The sequence below is a fragment of the Acanthaster planci genome, linkage group LG03 (genome assembly GCF_054643075.1).
Source record: "Acanthaster planci isolate LZ-2023a linkage group LG03, COTS_SCS, whole genome shotgun sequence".
NCBI classification, from domain to species: domain Eukaryota; kingdom Metazoa; phylum Echinodermata; class Asteroidea; order Valvatida; family Acanthasteridae; genus Acanthaster; species Acanthaster planci.
In genome coordinates this window covers 9,663,416-9,677,242 of record NC_141779.1, presented here as the reverse complement: position 1 = coordinate 9,677,242, position 13,827 = coordinate 9,663,416, and the positions used below count along the sequence as shown (strand labels likewise).

At 41.6% G+C, this 13,827-nt stretch overlaps 1 protein-coding gene and 1 long non-coding RNA gene across 3 annotated transcripts in view; one reads left to right on the top strand and one right to left on the bottom strand.

The window, feature by feature from the left end:
• The first annotated feature begins 313 nt into the window (after positions 1-313).
• Positions 314-12,195, top strand: LOC147799622 (beta,beta-carotene 15,15'-dioxygenase-like). 2 transcript variants are annotated; one of them, XM_087135173.1, is made up of 11 exons: positions 314-664; positions 1,617-1,885; positions 4,430-4,580; positions 4,810-5,068; positions 5,643-5,784; positions 6,311-6,524; positions 7,088-7,334; positions 8,927-9,029; positions 9,583-9,668; positions 10,712-10,829; positions 11,615-12,195. In XM_087135173.1, the coding sequence occupies exons 2-11, from the start codon at positions 1,768-1,770 to the stop codon at positions 11,764-11,766; spliced, it is 1,590 nt and encodes a 529-aa protein (XP_086991299.1). In that variant the 5' UTR covers positions 314-664; positions 1,617-1,767; the 3' UTR covers positions 11,767-12,195. The 2 variants fall into 2 exon arrangements, with proteins under 2 accessions (XP_086991299.1, XP_086991298.1); XM_087135172.1 differs by lacking the exon at positions 314-664 and having other exon boundaries at positions 1,441-1,885.
• The window catches only part of LOC147799620 (uncharacterized), a 34,482-nt gene continuing 27,847 nt past the window's right edge, over positions 7,193-13,827 (bottom strand). Inside the window, exon 3 of the long non-coding RNA XR_015424948.1 lies at positions 7,193-7,328. This is a non-coding gene — a long non-coding RNA (uncharacterized LOC147799620). The remainder of the gene's footprint in view (positions 7,329-13,827) is intronic.

The window sequence follows — 13,827 nt, the reverse complement described above, 5'->3', positions numbered from 1 at the left end:
TTGCCGGATCATATCCCCCAATTGGTGGATCAGATCCGGCAATTGGCGAATCACGATCAGATGGGAACGCAAAAGGTGGCCCATCTGATCCGACAATTTAAGCACGAGTGGTGCGAAACTTTTGCGGTCTGATGAACAAAGAAATACGTTGTTTGGCGTGTAGCTCATGTGAATTTTTTAACGTGCACAGCATTCACAATAAACAACTGCTGAACTACGGGCTAGCAAAATGTGTCACCACGTAGCGCAATGCATGCATGCCGCGATGTGTGCCTTGCCCTTTCACAATTTTCGTTGCGCATTCGTCTGTTTCTTAACCCTTTTCATTTGTGTAATTTCACTTGCTTTCCATCAAAAACTAATTCCATGTTAGCGTATAGCCCGCAGCGTGTGACAGAGTATTAAAAACGGAAGCAAAGTTTGAAGACAACGTACTAGGCTGAACATTCGGTCCGATTCAAGGTCGTCACGTTAGCAGAACTCCGCACCCAAAACACCGCAGGGTCACAGGCATGCCGCCCCAGTACGCCACACTGCCACAGAGCGCGCGCTCAGCAAGCTAGCACATGCGCAATATCGAACTCAGTGACCTTTCGGGCTCGACATTTCCGTCTGAAAAGGTGGATCAAGCGCTAGTGGGGACACGACTTACGGTTTTGTTGTGGTAAGATAACTATCACACCAAAATGTCGGACTAAGATCCACCTTTTCCCAATTCAAGTGGGAACGCGCTGTTAGTCTATATGTGATAGACGCGCGTTCACTATGAGGCTAGCGGAGCTTGAACAGAGCAGAACGGGTGACACTCAGACGACTGGTACCTATCGTTGGGCATAAACTTGCCCAGCGTTTTTTCAGGGATATCTATCTGCCTGTCAGTTTGTCTGTGTGCATCTTTTCATTGTAGAATGGTGGGCCACGACCCAATAATATTTTGGTAGTATGATGCCATGATGGCGTCATAAAAATATTAGGTATCGTCTGATGCACTCCGCCTTGTCGCCGATTTAGACGTCAACTCAGAAGTGACGTCAACAATGTCAAAAGTAGATTTTTCAATGGATTTCAATTATTTCATGATTCATCTCGATCGATCTTGCATCTCGGTGAACACATTATGTAAACGGGGGAAGACTTTTCAGCATTGGTGCGAGTATACCTCCATTGTATCAGATACGTACATGATATAGTTCTTCTCTTTTGTTACCAATTTTCCATATTTGCTGATAAAGCACAGAAATACCGTCCTACTCGACCTTTGCGCGCCTGACGATCGAGCATCCAGACGAGTGAATGCCCACCATGGTCTGCTCTGTCAGGAAACACGCTGGAATCAGCTGATGACCCGGCAAAGATTCTTGTAAACAATTACATAACAGCTTCGCCCTCATGCCCATACTGAATTGCGCGACCTTGGTCATTGTTCGTCGCATAATCCCTCAATTCCTTATCTGCTCGGTGGCAAGGCAACCCGGGATGGCCTTGAGTTACAAAAATCTGGGGCTCTGGACAAGTCCAGGCCAGTGGTATCCCAACACACCTTCGGATTATTTACTGTTGCCTGATAATTTTTCGAAAACTATTTTTTTTAATCCTAATCTACTTCATGTTCTCAGGAATCCCTTGAGAAACCATTCATAGATCGAGAAACTCAAAAAGTGGAACACAAGCCCGCAGCATTCGTGCTTCTTGAACAGGCTTGCCCGTGCTTGCAGACGTCAAATCAACACCATACAGTCAAGTAATTCTTCATTTTGGATTGGAGATATGCAGGCTGGGGAATCTACCCGTTCTGATGTTGGAGAGGAAGCAGAATCACCATTTCGCCAGATCCTGGCTTCTATTCATCAAGAGAGTCATGACCCTAGGCCTGCCACTGTCACTGGTAAGTTAAAAGCTGTAAGATTTGGCTTACCGCCATGGTTTTACCAGGCCACTATCTGTCATACACAACGTCTTCCAATAACTTGTGCTACAACATCCTCCTAATGAGGCCATAGGTTCTGTGTGATTTTTTATAGGTTTACAACCAGGACTTACAACGGGCTATTCCGTTTTCTTGACAACTGCTCTGGTTATTCGTTTGTCTTAATTTCTTATTTTTTATTAGTTGATTGTCACTCAACGATTATAAAGGTTACTCAAAGAACTTAATCTTAGTTTGCAAGTTCCCTGCATGCACATACGCCTTCACAGTGTAAAGAGCAGTGTAATATAATTGTCAAGTTCTGTTTCAAGCGAACGGGCAGTGCGCCACTTTATGTTTTTAGTGACTCCTCTATTGCATGGTAAATTACCAACATCCTCACGCACACGCATAGGAGGTTATAGTACGTCGCTGACAAAATCTCTGTGCTTCATAGTTAGGTAGTAAATTGACAGCAAGGCAGTTTTAGGCTTCTTTACATGTCTTCACATAGTTTACGACTGAATGAGTTATGCTGGATGTGTAGCCTGGAAAAATGACACACCTAAGAAAACTTTAGACACTGGGGGAAACTCGCTTGCAAAATACAAAAAAAATCTTTCGCTGGGGATTAGCACAAAAAGATAAACAATCCGGGATCGGGTAAAGACAGGCGCGAGATCTTTGTAAAAAAAACCACACAGAGAAAATTTCTTCAATTCCGGAACAACCAATCAAAAGAAGATTTATTCAAAAAAAGGCAAGAGATTAACAAGAAATAAAAAATAACACCAAAGAGAAAGCGTCAGATACAGTGATTAATCTTCCTAAAAAGAATCCTCGACGGTTAGACCAACGGACCAAAATAATGACCAACCTTCACATGACCATAAACCAACTCAAAAGACCTATAGACCCAGACCAAAAATCAAAAGAAAAGGACCAAACCAAGGAAAATTTAAACCATGACCAGAAACCAAAACCAACGGAACTAACCAAAAGCAAACCAACTTTCAAACTATAACTCAAAGCCAAGTCAAACCACAACTATAAGCCAACAATATTCAAACTGTAACCTAAAAGCCAACACAGTATCAAGAAAAGTACAAATCGATTACACAAACAGCTTTAACAACCTGCAATGAAAGAAAAAAATGGATACTTATAAATGAAATGTTACGCAACAACAAAAAACATCTTCATATAATAACCTAGCAATGCACAGCCATGCTACATGTACTTAAGGTAAAACTTAATCCGTCATAAACTTCTAGCATGGGAGGAAGGAGGGTAGGTAATGCTACTGACACTCAGCTCATGAATAATTAAGAAGTAATAAACAAAAGACTCTGGCCTCTTCTTGGAAGGCAGGACACTCTAATCCTATGTGTAATCCCTACTTCCCTAGTCATAAACTAAGAGCTGCTGCCTCAACCATGTGGCAAGGAATAGAGAACAAAGAAACTGGCCTTACACAAGATAAAAATCACATGGTTGAAATATGAACAAGTGTATTCCATGCCTAAAATTTCAAACTAAAATACAAAAAAATAGGAAAAGATAAAGAAAAAATGTGTCCAAGCATCTCAAGTATTAAACAGCACAAAGTTTCCAACTTCTCGATCCTACATACTCCAATCATCTGACTTCCGAAGCTAAAAAAAACTTAGTCTACTAAACAAAACAACCTTATATAAAGAACAACTTCATGGCACTTCCAGCAAAAAGATAAAAAGAAAAAAAAGAAAACCACAAGCAATACATGTAATAGGAACACTTCCAATAACCATGAACTCCAAAAGTTACAAGTGCCTGGGATAATCAACAACTGAAAAAGGAGTGGAAACTTTTCACGGATACTAAAAAAACAATACACTCTGTTTCAAAAGATAAGCTTCAGCAAAAACATGAAAAGTTACATGACGCCCTCAGATTAAAGTAAAAAACACTTGCAAAACTACAGATTATTTCTGCATCTCTAGGGAAAAGTCAGCAAGTATCTTCAGACCTCCAAAAATGGATCAAAAGGAGAGCCTAAAAAAAATATATCTCTGTCAAGGGAAAACTGCTGACTTGACTATAGAGCTAAACCTTAATATGTCAAAACAAAGTAAAGCGGCACATGATCATGTTCACAAAAAAGGAAAAGGGGAGAAACTTACCAAGTCCACTGCAGGTCGATTCTTAAATACAGCAAGGGCAGATTTGGATGCCAGGTTACATGAGTGTTTACTCTCTGCCAGCTGACCTGCTACTGAAGCTTTAGCTATGCTACATGGACTTAAGTATGAAATAAACACCAGGGGGGCACACACTGCAACTCCAACTGGGTAAACTAAGGGGTGCCACCCCTATCTTAATACAGGCTGCAAGTACTAATAAAAAAAATCACCCAAGTTAAAGTTGTCTCCACTACACATGCAAGGCTGTAACATATGGAATACCGTTCGTCCATGTTACTCCCTTATGCACTTAGTACGCGTTTATAAACTCCCTCATCAAACTCCATTTTGGATTTTCCAGGCGAGATTCCAAAGTGGCTGAAGGGCTCGTTTCTCCGTAATGGGCCGGGGCTCTTCGAGGCCGGGGAGCAGGAGGTCGGTAGCTTGTTTGACGGCTTCGCTCTTCTTCATCGATTCATCATTGAGGATGGACAAGTGTCGTATCAGAGCAGGTGAGATTCAGTCAAGACAATACCACTGTCGATTTAAGAACTGATACTCGAATAACACAGCGGCATCGTACAATGAAGCACAAGCCAAATCTTAATGACAAGGAGCTCGCCAAATTTGCTCTATAGCTTTTGACAGTACGCTGCATGCCCTGCAAGAAAGAAAACATGGCTGCTTTAAGTGTAACTGTGAGATGTAAATCATCCTTACATTTTAATCGATCCCTTAAAGGTATCTGGAAAGTGACGCTTACCAACTGTCCATGGCCGAGAAGCGCATAGCCGTGGCTGCCTTCGGTACGGCCGTCCACAGAGATCCCTGCAAAAGCTATTTCAGGCACCTTTTCTCCTATTTTAAGGAGCCCCTGAATGATTGTACCGATAACTGCAACGTGAACTGGTTGCATCTTGGACAAGACAATTTTTACGCGTTAACGGAATCTAATCTGATATGCAAGGTGGACCCCCGGACCCTTAAAACGACGAATAAGGTAAACGTATAAACGAACGTGTCATGTCTGTGTGGTTATGCTCACTTCTGAAGAAATTCTTTGAACTTTGAACTCTGATTACCATATATCGATCGTCTCACCCTCGGAACCATCCAATCATCTTACCACTCATGTTCAGCATTTGATTCAGCAAATTTGCATGCTCAGAAAATTAGCATTGGCAGAGTCACAGTGCTAGATCTGGGCCACAGTGGGTTCATGTCACCTAAAGAAGGCCCTCGAACTGATTTTAACTTCCTAATCTCTTTTGATCGCCTTTTTAATCAGACATCAACTGAGGTTTTGTAGTTTTTTCTTATGATCTACATCATGCAATTTTAATTTGGTCCTCTTTACATGAAGTGTCTTGTGGGGCAAGGGGATTTGGCCCTCTGTCACTACTTTCGCACTTTTTGTATAATCTTACTTTATGGTGTTTCTATGTCATTCTCTTTGTTCATGTCCTCTGTGTGTGGCCCGTAAAATGACCAGTATAACCTGGGTAACGTGTCTAATCTGTTTATGAATTCAGGAGTGTACTATTTATATTTAAGACAATTTTCTCTTCCTGAAGATTAAGATCACGGATCACGTTGCCGTGAACTCGGCCACAGCGCATCCACACTATGGAGATGATGGTTGCGTGTACAACATGGGAACAACCTTTGGAAGACATGTCACATACAGTATAATCAAGACGCCACTGGCCAAACCAGGTGTGTTTTTCAAGTTCGGCACTAGCGGTGAAATTCGTAGGAATTGGTACTCGAGGGTGGCTTTGAGGGTATTTAACCCAACGGGCGATTGAGGGCGTTATTACATTACACAACACACTCTGCTGTGTACATGTATCAGCACCCCATCGTGTACACTGTTGAACCATTCTTGCTACTGGGAAAATAGTTGCTATGAAAAATCCATGGCTTATTCTAGACAAAGCATAGCGTGTATATACTCGAGACTTGTCACAGATTCATTTGCGAAGTTGTTACTATATTTCGAAACGCTGTGAATTTGTTTTATGAAGATTCACGACGTCGCGAAAATACTCACGGCTGGTCGTGAATAAATTCGCGACGTAGAAAAATATATTTACGACCAGTTATGTTCTATTCGAGCCATCATACCATTGCCTTTGCTTTTTGCTCTGGTTATTAGAATTCAATGGTCAAGAGGTTAAAGTTTGTTTCGCATAATAAGTGCTGAGAAGCGTGTGTAACATTTTCCTACGAATGTCTTTAGGAGACATCGAGGAACCCATGAAAGGGTCGACTATAGTCTGCGGCATCCCAGCCTCGTCGTCGCTGTATCCCAGCTATTTTCACAGCTTCGGAATGACCCAAAACTACATTGTCTTCCTGGAGCAACCCTTAGTGCTGAATGTCCTCAAGTTTGTCACCGCCAAATTGCGCGAGGTGGCCCCGAGCACCAGCCTGGAGTTCAATCGAAAGCAGAAGTACGACATAGTTTGAAAAAGGGTTTCATTCAGACAAACCAAGGCCTCACGCACCCCTAACGCCTTACCGTAAGCCATTGCCCAAGTGCTGATGGCACAAGCTCGTTAGTCAAGTCTGTCAGCATCTGGCTGTACCAGAATGGCACACAAAATCCTTTAAGAAGAGTTCAGCTTTATTTGGGTGAGAAGACCCAGGAACTTGATGTCAAAATATATAATCAAAGATCTCTTTCTCTATCCAATTTAATGGTGTTGGCAAACATTATGAATCATATACTTCACACAGAAAGGAAAAATGGGGGTCTGACATACCCCAGCATGTTGTCAGGTTTCACTTGACGTACATCACTAATTACAAGCTTACTCTGATCCTAGAGGAAGTGTACAGTATACACGTATCTGTTAGAAAGCAATCATCTCTTGCCAAGTACTTGGGCTAAGGATTTGTAGGTGTTACCTGTAACTTGATTTTGCATTTTGCAGGCCCTGTGTACCGCAACACAGTTTCATAACATTGGGCAAAGGCCTATTGGTGTTACCTGACTCTTGCTTTTGCAACTCAGGTCCCGTTTCTATCTCGTGCATCTGCGCACCGGCGAGGTGGTGTCCACCGAGTACCTCGCCGAACCCTTCTTCTGCTTCCACTTCATCAATGCCTACGAGGAGGATGGACACGTGGTCGTCGATCTGTGCCGCCATGCTGATGCCAGCATAATCGACAGCGCTGGTCTGGAGGCAGCGCGAACAATGGTGGCCTCACACGAAGAAGACTTGCGGGCGGTTCGCTTCGTTTTGCCCCTGGACCTGAAAGTAAGAAAATTGAGTTTTCGTTCATTTCAAAGGATTAGCTTTGAAACATCAGAACAGTCTTAAAAATTTACAGTGAAACTGAGAGTATTGAAAACAACTCAGAGGAGAAAACACATCTTTGGAGTATTGGTTTTAACTCAAAGGAAAGGATTAGTCTGGTATTTAAAAGCTACGACCAAGCGGCTTGTCTTTGTACTCTAATGCACCAAGTAACGCCAGGTTCAACAACAAATTATTTTCTAGTTCCAGGGCGGATCTAGCCACGACCAACGGGGGCCATGTCTTCCCCCCCCCACCAACAAAAAAAGATGAATCAATCAGAGTAGATAATATTAAGTGTCGTACGTAGACTTTTTTTTCTATGAACAGAGCCATTTTGTTCCTAAGCAGCTGCTTAATAATAATTGGTGACTGGTGCGATCACTTGATGCAAACCTGCACCGGGGACGCTGCTTAAACTGGTTTGCCCCCCCCCATGGGTTTGGATCCGTCCTCAGTCTAATCTAGTTGTATACAAGTATGTTCACTCCCATGTCCTTGTGCACCACTTAGTTGAGAGTTGGCGCATGCGCCCACTCGATCACTTTACTTTGGATTTCGAGCCAGGCGACGTGTGGGACATCGTTCCGACACTTCTTTCCGCGGATGGAGACCATAATTTATTTCTAACAAAATACAAACAAATAAAGTTCACGGAGATAACCTGATTGGTTAGTCCACATTAAAGCACCGTATTATATGAACCCAGTTGCACAAAATTTTAAACAAATTCTGAGAAAGTAATTTTTACAGAAAATAAATACGATCAGATTTGAAAGAAACTACGTCCACGGTCTTTCCAATTTTAAAACAACTTCTCCAGTTTATCCAAACAAACGAAACAACGTGCCGTGTGTATTAAGACCCGATAAAAGCATCGGAAGTATTTTGAAGTTATTGCGAATTGAATATCTTGAACGAGGATCACCTGTCCGTAATAGTGCACGTACATGTATACGCATACGTGCGTTGATGGAGTACATGTACATGAATGTGCACATGTGTACATGTATGGCCAACCGATCGACAGAGAGCCAAAATTGAAATTGATCAAACTAACAATGGCCAATTCGCAGTAGCTTAAACATAACATGATAACCTTTTCCAAACACCTTTTCAATTATCAAGATATGCTGCATGTGTGGAAAAACTGGAGAACAATTCAACTCTTCGAGTTTTAAATGCCCTTTTATGTTCGGAAATACAACGTACACAGACATCTTTCACCCCACTTTCTCCCAAATGTCACTCATGATTAACAAGAAACTCATCACAAAATAAAATCTGAATCCTGATTATATTTTGCTGGTATAAAATTCAGCAAACTTTTACACAATGCGCAAGATCTCTGCAGATGGATTTTGGTATAGTCGGTTGCTGGCTGGCGCGTGGCGTCGCCATTTTAACAAGCAACAGAAAGTAACCTCGACTTTGCCGAATTTTAGCGCATGTGCACAAACTTGAAGGGGTGAACATACGTGTCTAAACAATGGTGTAAAATGTGAAAAACCAGTGAAGCTAAATATTGTGTTTGATGTGTTCTCCTTAACCAGAAAGATACCGAAGATCTTGTTACACTTGTTGGTAGCCGAGCCACTGCTAAGCTAATTGGACCAGGCAAAGTTGTGTGCACGCACGAGGATCTTTCAGATCAAAGTGAGTAACCGAAATTCAACAACAGTTATCTGAGCAATGGATTTGCTCAAACGATTACCACTAATCCCGAGTTTTAAAAACGTAAAAAAACACTGTCATCCATTACAACTCGCAGTGTAGACCGGCCCCCTCTGCTCATTCAGATTTATTCAGAGTTGTCAGGTCGTGCGCGTATAGCTTCACTTGTAGATAAATCTCGGAATGGCCAGAGAACTAATCAGATTTTGTACATTAAAATAGTAATTATTACCGTTAAATCTCTTGTTTCCTTTGTGTGGACCATGTGAATTGTCCCGTGGTTCTTCAATCACTGAAAACGCGTATTGGTAACTCCGGAATTGAACGTTTCAATGTGATTAACTTCGGTACATTTTGGCTGCTTTCTCACTGCAATACGATTTTTGTCAGCAGCACCCTGGAGTTGTTATGCGTCCCCGTTTGGACGCCACGTGAAGCGAAATGCGGTACGTTTAAAGGACTTTCACACTGTAATCTGTAACTGTCTTGACAACTTCGGAAGAATAGATTTACCATGAGTTCTTAACTTTCACAGAAATTGAGCTGCCGCGAATCAACTATGAGAAATACAACAGCCGACCTTACCGGTATATCTATGGGATGCCAAACAATCTTCTAGAGGTATGTCGGAAAAAGTGTACAAGAAGTGAAGAGAATTCGAAATGTTTCGGTCCAAGTTGTCACAATAACCCAGGGGCTGAAGTCACTGCATATCTTTACCCTGTTAAGTTGGTCTCTTTTGTCTCTTTTGTGAGTCCGTCGTAACTTTGTGAGTGCAAAGACAGCGTAAACACGTTACGTTTGAGGTGTTCACGTCTAATAGTGCATACACAACTCTCCAAAGGTAGTCAATTATGGGAAGGAAGAATCAGCTAGTGTCGTGATTACTGCAAAGGCAGAAATAGTACGAATACATTGTATGCTTGGATGTTGACCATTGTTGGCATGCAGGAAGGTTGGCTGTTACTTTGGGCTCGCTGTTCAAATATGCCACACTGAATGCTTTTTCATTTGAACACAATAGGAAAAAAAGAAAAGCTCAGTATTCATTTTTTGCAATGGCTCTTTAAATTTACTTCTGGGTCTCTATTGGATTCTATTGTATTTTATCGCACCACATCTATTCTCTTGATGATAATTACACAAAGCATGAATATTAATAACCGGCATTGTAAGTTATTTCAAACATTTATTTTGGCAAAGAAGTTTGCTTTTATTATTGAAAGTCGAGACTCGAAGTCTTAACTTTCACTCGAGTCGGGTTTTCTGATGAGGGACTGAGTCAAGTCAAGTCGATTTGATTCATTTACCAGTTGGGACTCAAGTCGAGTTCACAAAATTGTGACTCGAGTCGGACACGAGCTGAGTCAGTGACTCGAGTCATACAAACTTGGGAGGGGTGGCAAAGTTGTTTGTTGGAAAGCAAAAATTAGGAAATGTTTTTATGTAACCTTTTATGGCCTTTCTGAGGGGTGAGATAAACTTTAGCTATTTAAAGGAATAACAATGCAATGGACGAAACAATATTGGCCTTTCATTACCCCCCCCCCAATGTGCTTTTTGGGGTGTGTGGCCACCGTTGCAACTCCTTCTATCTACCTCTGTTCACTTTGTGGCACAAGCGGTTAAAAGAAGAAATACCGTGATTTCATTGTACTTTTCAGATCGTAAAACTTGACACGAAGACAAGAACCCACTTGACGTGGGGTTCACTGTCCGGGAGCCACTACCCATCGGAGGCGGTGTTTGTTCCCAACCCCGACGGAGTGGAGGAGGATGACGGTACGTTCAATAAGTGGGCGATCAAGTACCAGCGCACTTTACATCCGTTTACATTACTGTTTTCGGAATTTGTGCAAAGAGGAGATCCGTGCGCTTTACACTCTTTACACATTTACAAATCACTGCATTCTGGAGAGTGCCCCACAAAAACTCGACACAATAGTCTTCGATCTTAAGGATGCTTTGTTTCTTGTTTTCGTCTGTTATGTTTAAAGTGCTGTGTATATTATCTATTTTGCTTACATTCGTTCTGCTGTTTTGATTTGTTTTCATATCCTTGTCCTGGAAATTGAATAATCTCATTGAAGCAAAGGACCAAGTAAAATGTCTGAGGATGCTGCATTAGTCATATACCGGGGGATAAATGTGTATTTACACAACACACTGAGGAAATCCGACTTGAATAAAGGCTATAATCGGGCTTCTGGCGGATTTCTTCAAAGGGAAGTAAAGTCTGATAATGTAACAAAGGAGGCTTCCACAAGGCTGAAGACTAGTCTCATCTCAAGAACCATTTTCCAAAGGAAAGTACATGGTGTATCCCCAGAGAAACACTCCACCAGGAACTGAACACTAAAGGAGCAGGGACGATTCTTTGCTTGGTCTTTGTCCATCATGTGTATTTAGCTGTAATCCTTTAAACGTCTCCGCTCGTTCATTGTTTTTTTTTTTGGTTTTCTTTTTTGATTGATATAAACTCAAAGAAACCGACCAGGTTTAACTCCCGAGGGCTCTGCGTACGTTGTTAACCATTTCTATTCTTCTTTCTCTTGTACTCTCACCAGGCGTGGTGCTGTCCTTAGTGCTGGACGCAGAGCCGAACAAGAAGCCGTTCCTTCTCGTTCTTGACGCTCGGACGTTCCAAGAGTTAGCCCGTGCCGAGGTGGAAGACTTGCCTTTCGGGATTCACGGAGTGTTTGTCAATGAGCTCATTTAACTTTTTTGGGAAAGCTGGATTAAGGTCCATTGGGGAAAATCTCTTTCAATGGTTTAATGCTCAACATGCACGTGAGATTAGTTTGAAACAGGCTTTGAAAGTTGGCAAGTTATGGAGAAACTGTCACATTATGTTTATGTCTTAGAATTTTGATTGAACAACTGTTGTTTTACACCAACATGGTATTTTTCTTTGAATGGCAGTGTTGAATCAAATGTTGCAACCATGCATGAGCATGTTTATGGTAAAAAGGTCTGCGGAAGAGCTGTTGGAAACATTGCTCTCCGTGCTATCTTGATGTTGATGACCTGCCATGTTAATGTTCTGATAATATTAGTGTCCCAGGTCTGTGCGCATATTTATTAGTTTTTTTTGTCAATTCTGTTTGTAGATCACAGGGTAAATAAACAAACAATCAGTCCATCACCAGTTTGGCCGTCGACTCCTTGTCACTGTATTAAGAGAAACTCTGAATTTCCAACCCTTGAAAATGGCACTTTTTCACGTGTAAGATGTTCTATGATTTTCTTGACAAATGAGGGCGTGTTCATTTTTTTATCTTTCAGGAAGACACTGCTCATGAATTGCTCTCGACATGTGCGTCACACAGCAAAATTAAGGCAAAGTTTAGTGCAGGCAAAGCTGTAACACTGGGATTTCTGCCTGCGACGGTATCACACTTTTGATTATGATATGCAAATTTGTCAGAATAAACATGAAAATCAATAGACACCAAAATGCCATTAAAACAGCACACCAAAATAGAAAAAGCCTGTTGAATGCGACACAACCAGCATTTACAAGAACTGTATAGCTACATTTCTTGGGTCCTTTTTAGCCTTAGGTGACATTTGATATTGCTGAGTTACCTTAAATTCGTTTGACCTTCGCTTCCAGGATAATAAGATAAGAACAATACAAGCGACAATCAATACAACTCAAAGACGCGTAGGCCTGTTTATTACATCAGAGGAGATTTTTCAAATTACAAGACTGTGGGTGAAACACAATGGTAACTTAATGACGTCATAAATGAGAGAGCGCCTTGTAGTGCCAAAACAATTTTAAGATGAAATTTATTTGTTATAGCTGGCCATAAACATTCAATAGATGAGACCAGAAATATTATATAAAATTTCATCTCAGTGAAGTCATTGACCTGTTCTTTTTTCCATTTCATGTTACTCCATCTTTCACTGAACTGTTACACACAAAAAAGCAATGGTGGCGGTACGATTTCCTGAAGTTTGGTATTAAAATGCTGCGAAACCATTAAATCACAAGATAAAATCTTTGCATAGCAAGCATGACATGACTGGAATGTGCAGTTTTGCTTTTTTTAACGATTTTTCCTGTTATGTGGCTTACCCAGCGTTCAAAAAAGTAAAGTGCTTGAAAATGTAACCATCTTACACTGTTCGTTAGGTACTCTGTTGAGAACCGAACGTGACGTCATTTGAGCAAGAGACACGGACGTCATATAGCCAGAAAGAAGTATCGAGGTGAACACGTCACGTCACGTCCACACACAAGTATGCATGCGGGGGGGGGCGACGGAAGGGGTGTGCGCGTGATGTGCGCACAACAGTCTGTAAGCCTATTCCATTCATTAAAAGGGGGTGTTCATAAGAAGCAGTTTCATTTAAAGTTACAATCTCCAGCGTTTCCGTTATCTACAAGGATTATTGAAAAACTTGTTCTATTTTCAATATGCACACCAGCCTGTTTGTATAGGCTAGTGAAAGATATAAAGAAGTGAAGGGCTATGATTTGGACGATCGATCATCAGCTAGAGACATGGCAGCCAATCTAAACGTCCCCGCGCAAAAAAAGTTACTTTGTATTTCACCGGATTTGGACCTCCAACTTCTCGAATAAAGTACTCCTTTGCTAGCTGGTTGTCCAGCCGTGTGGGCAACACAAACTTTAACGTTGACTTTGATTTCGTTTTTGAGGCGAGATCCCAAAGTTGTTAAGGGTTCGTTAATCCGTAATGGGCCGGGGCGTTTGGAAGCCGGAGAGCAGGAGGTCGGTAGCTTGTTTGACGGCTTCGCTCTTTAT

Coding starts and splice junctions, on each gene's coding strand:
- LOC147799622 (XM_087135173.1), top strand. CDS start 1,768: ATGCAGGCTGGGGAATCTACCCGTTCTGATGTTGGAGAGGAAGCAGAA. Junction 1,886..4,429: donor TAGGCCTGCCACTGTCACTG/GTAAGTTAAAAG, acceptor TGGATTTTCCAG/GCGAGATTCCAAAGTGGCTG. Junction 5,785..6,310: donor GACGCCACTGGCCAAACCAG/GTGTGTTTTTCA, acceptor GAATGTCTTTAG/GAGACATCGAGGAACCCATG.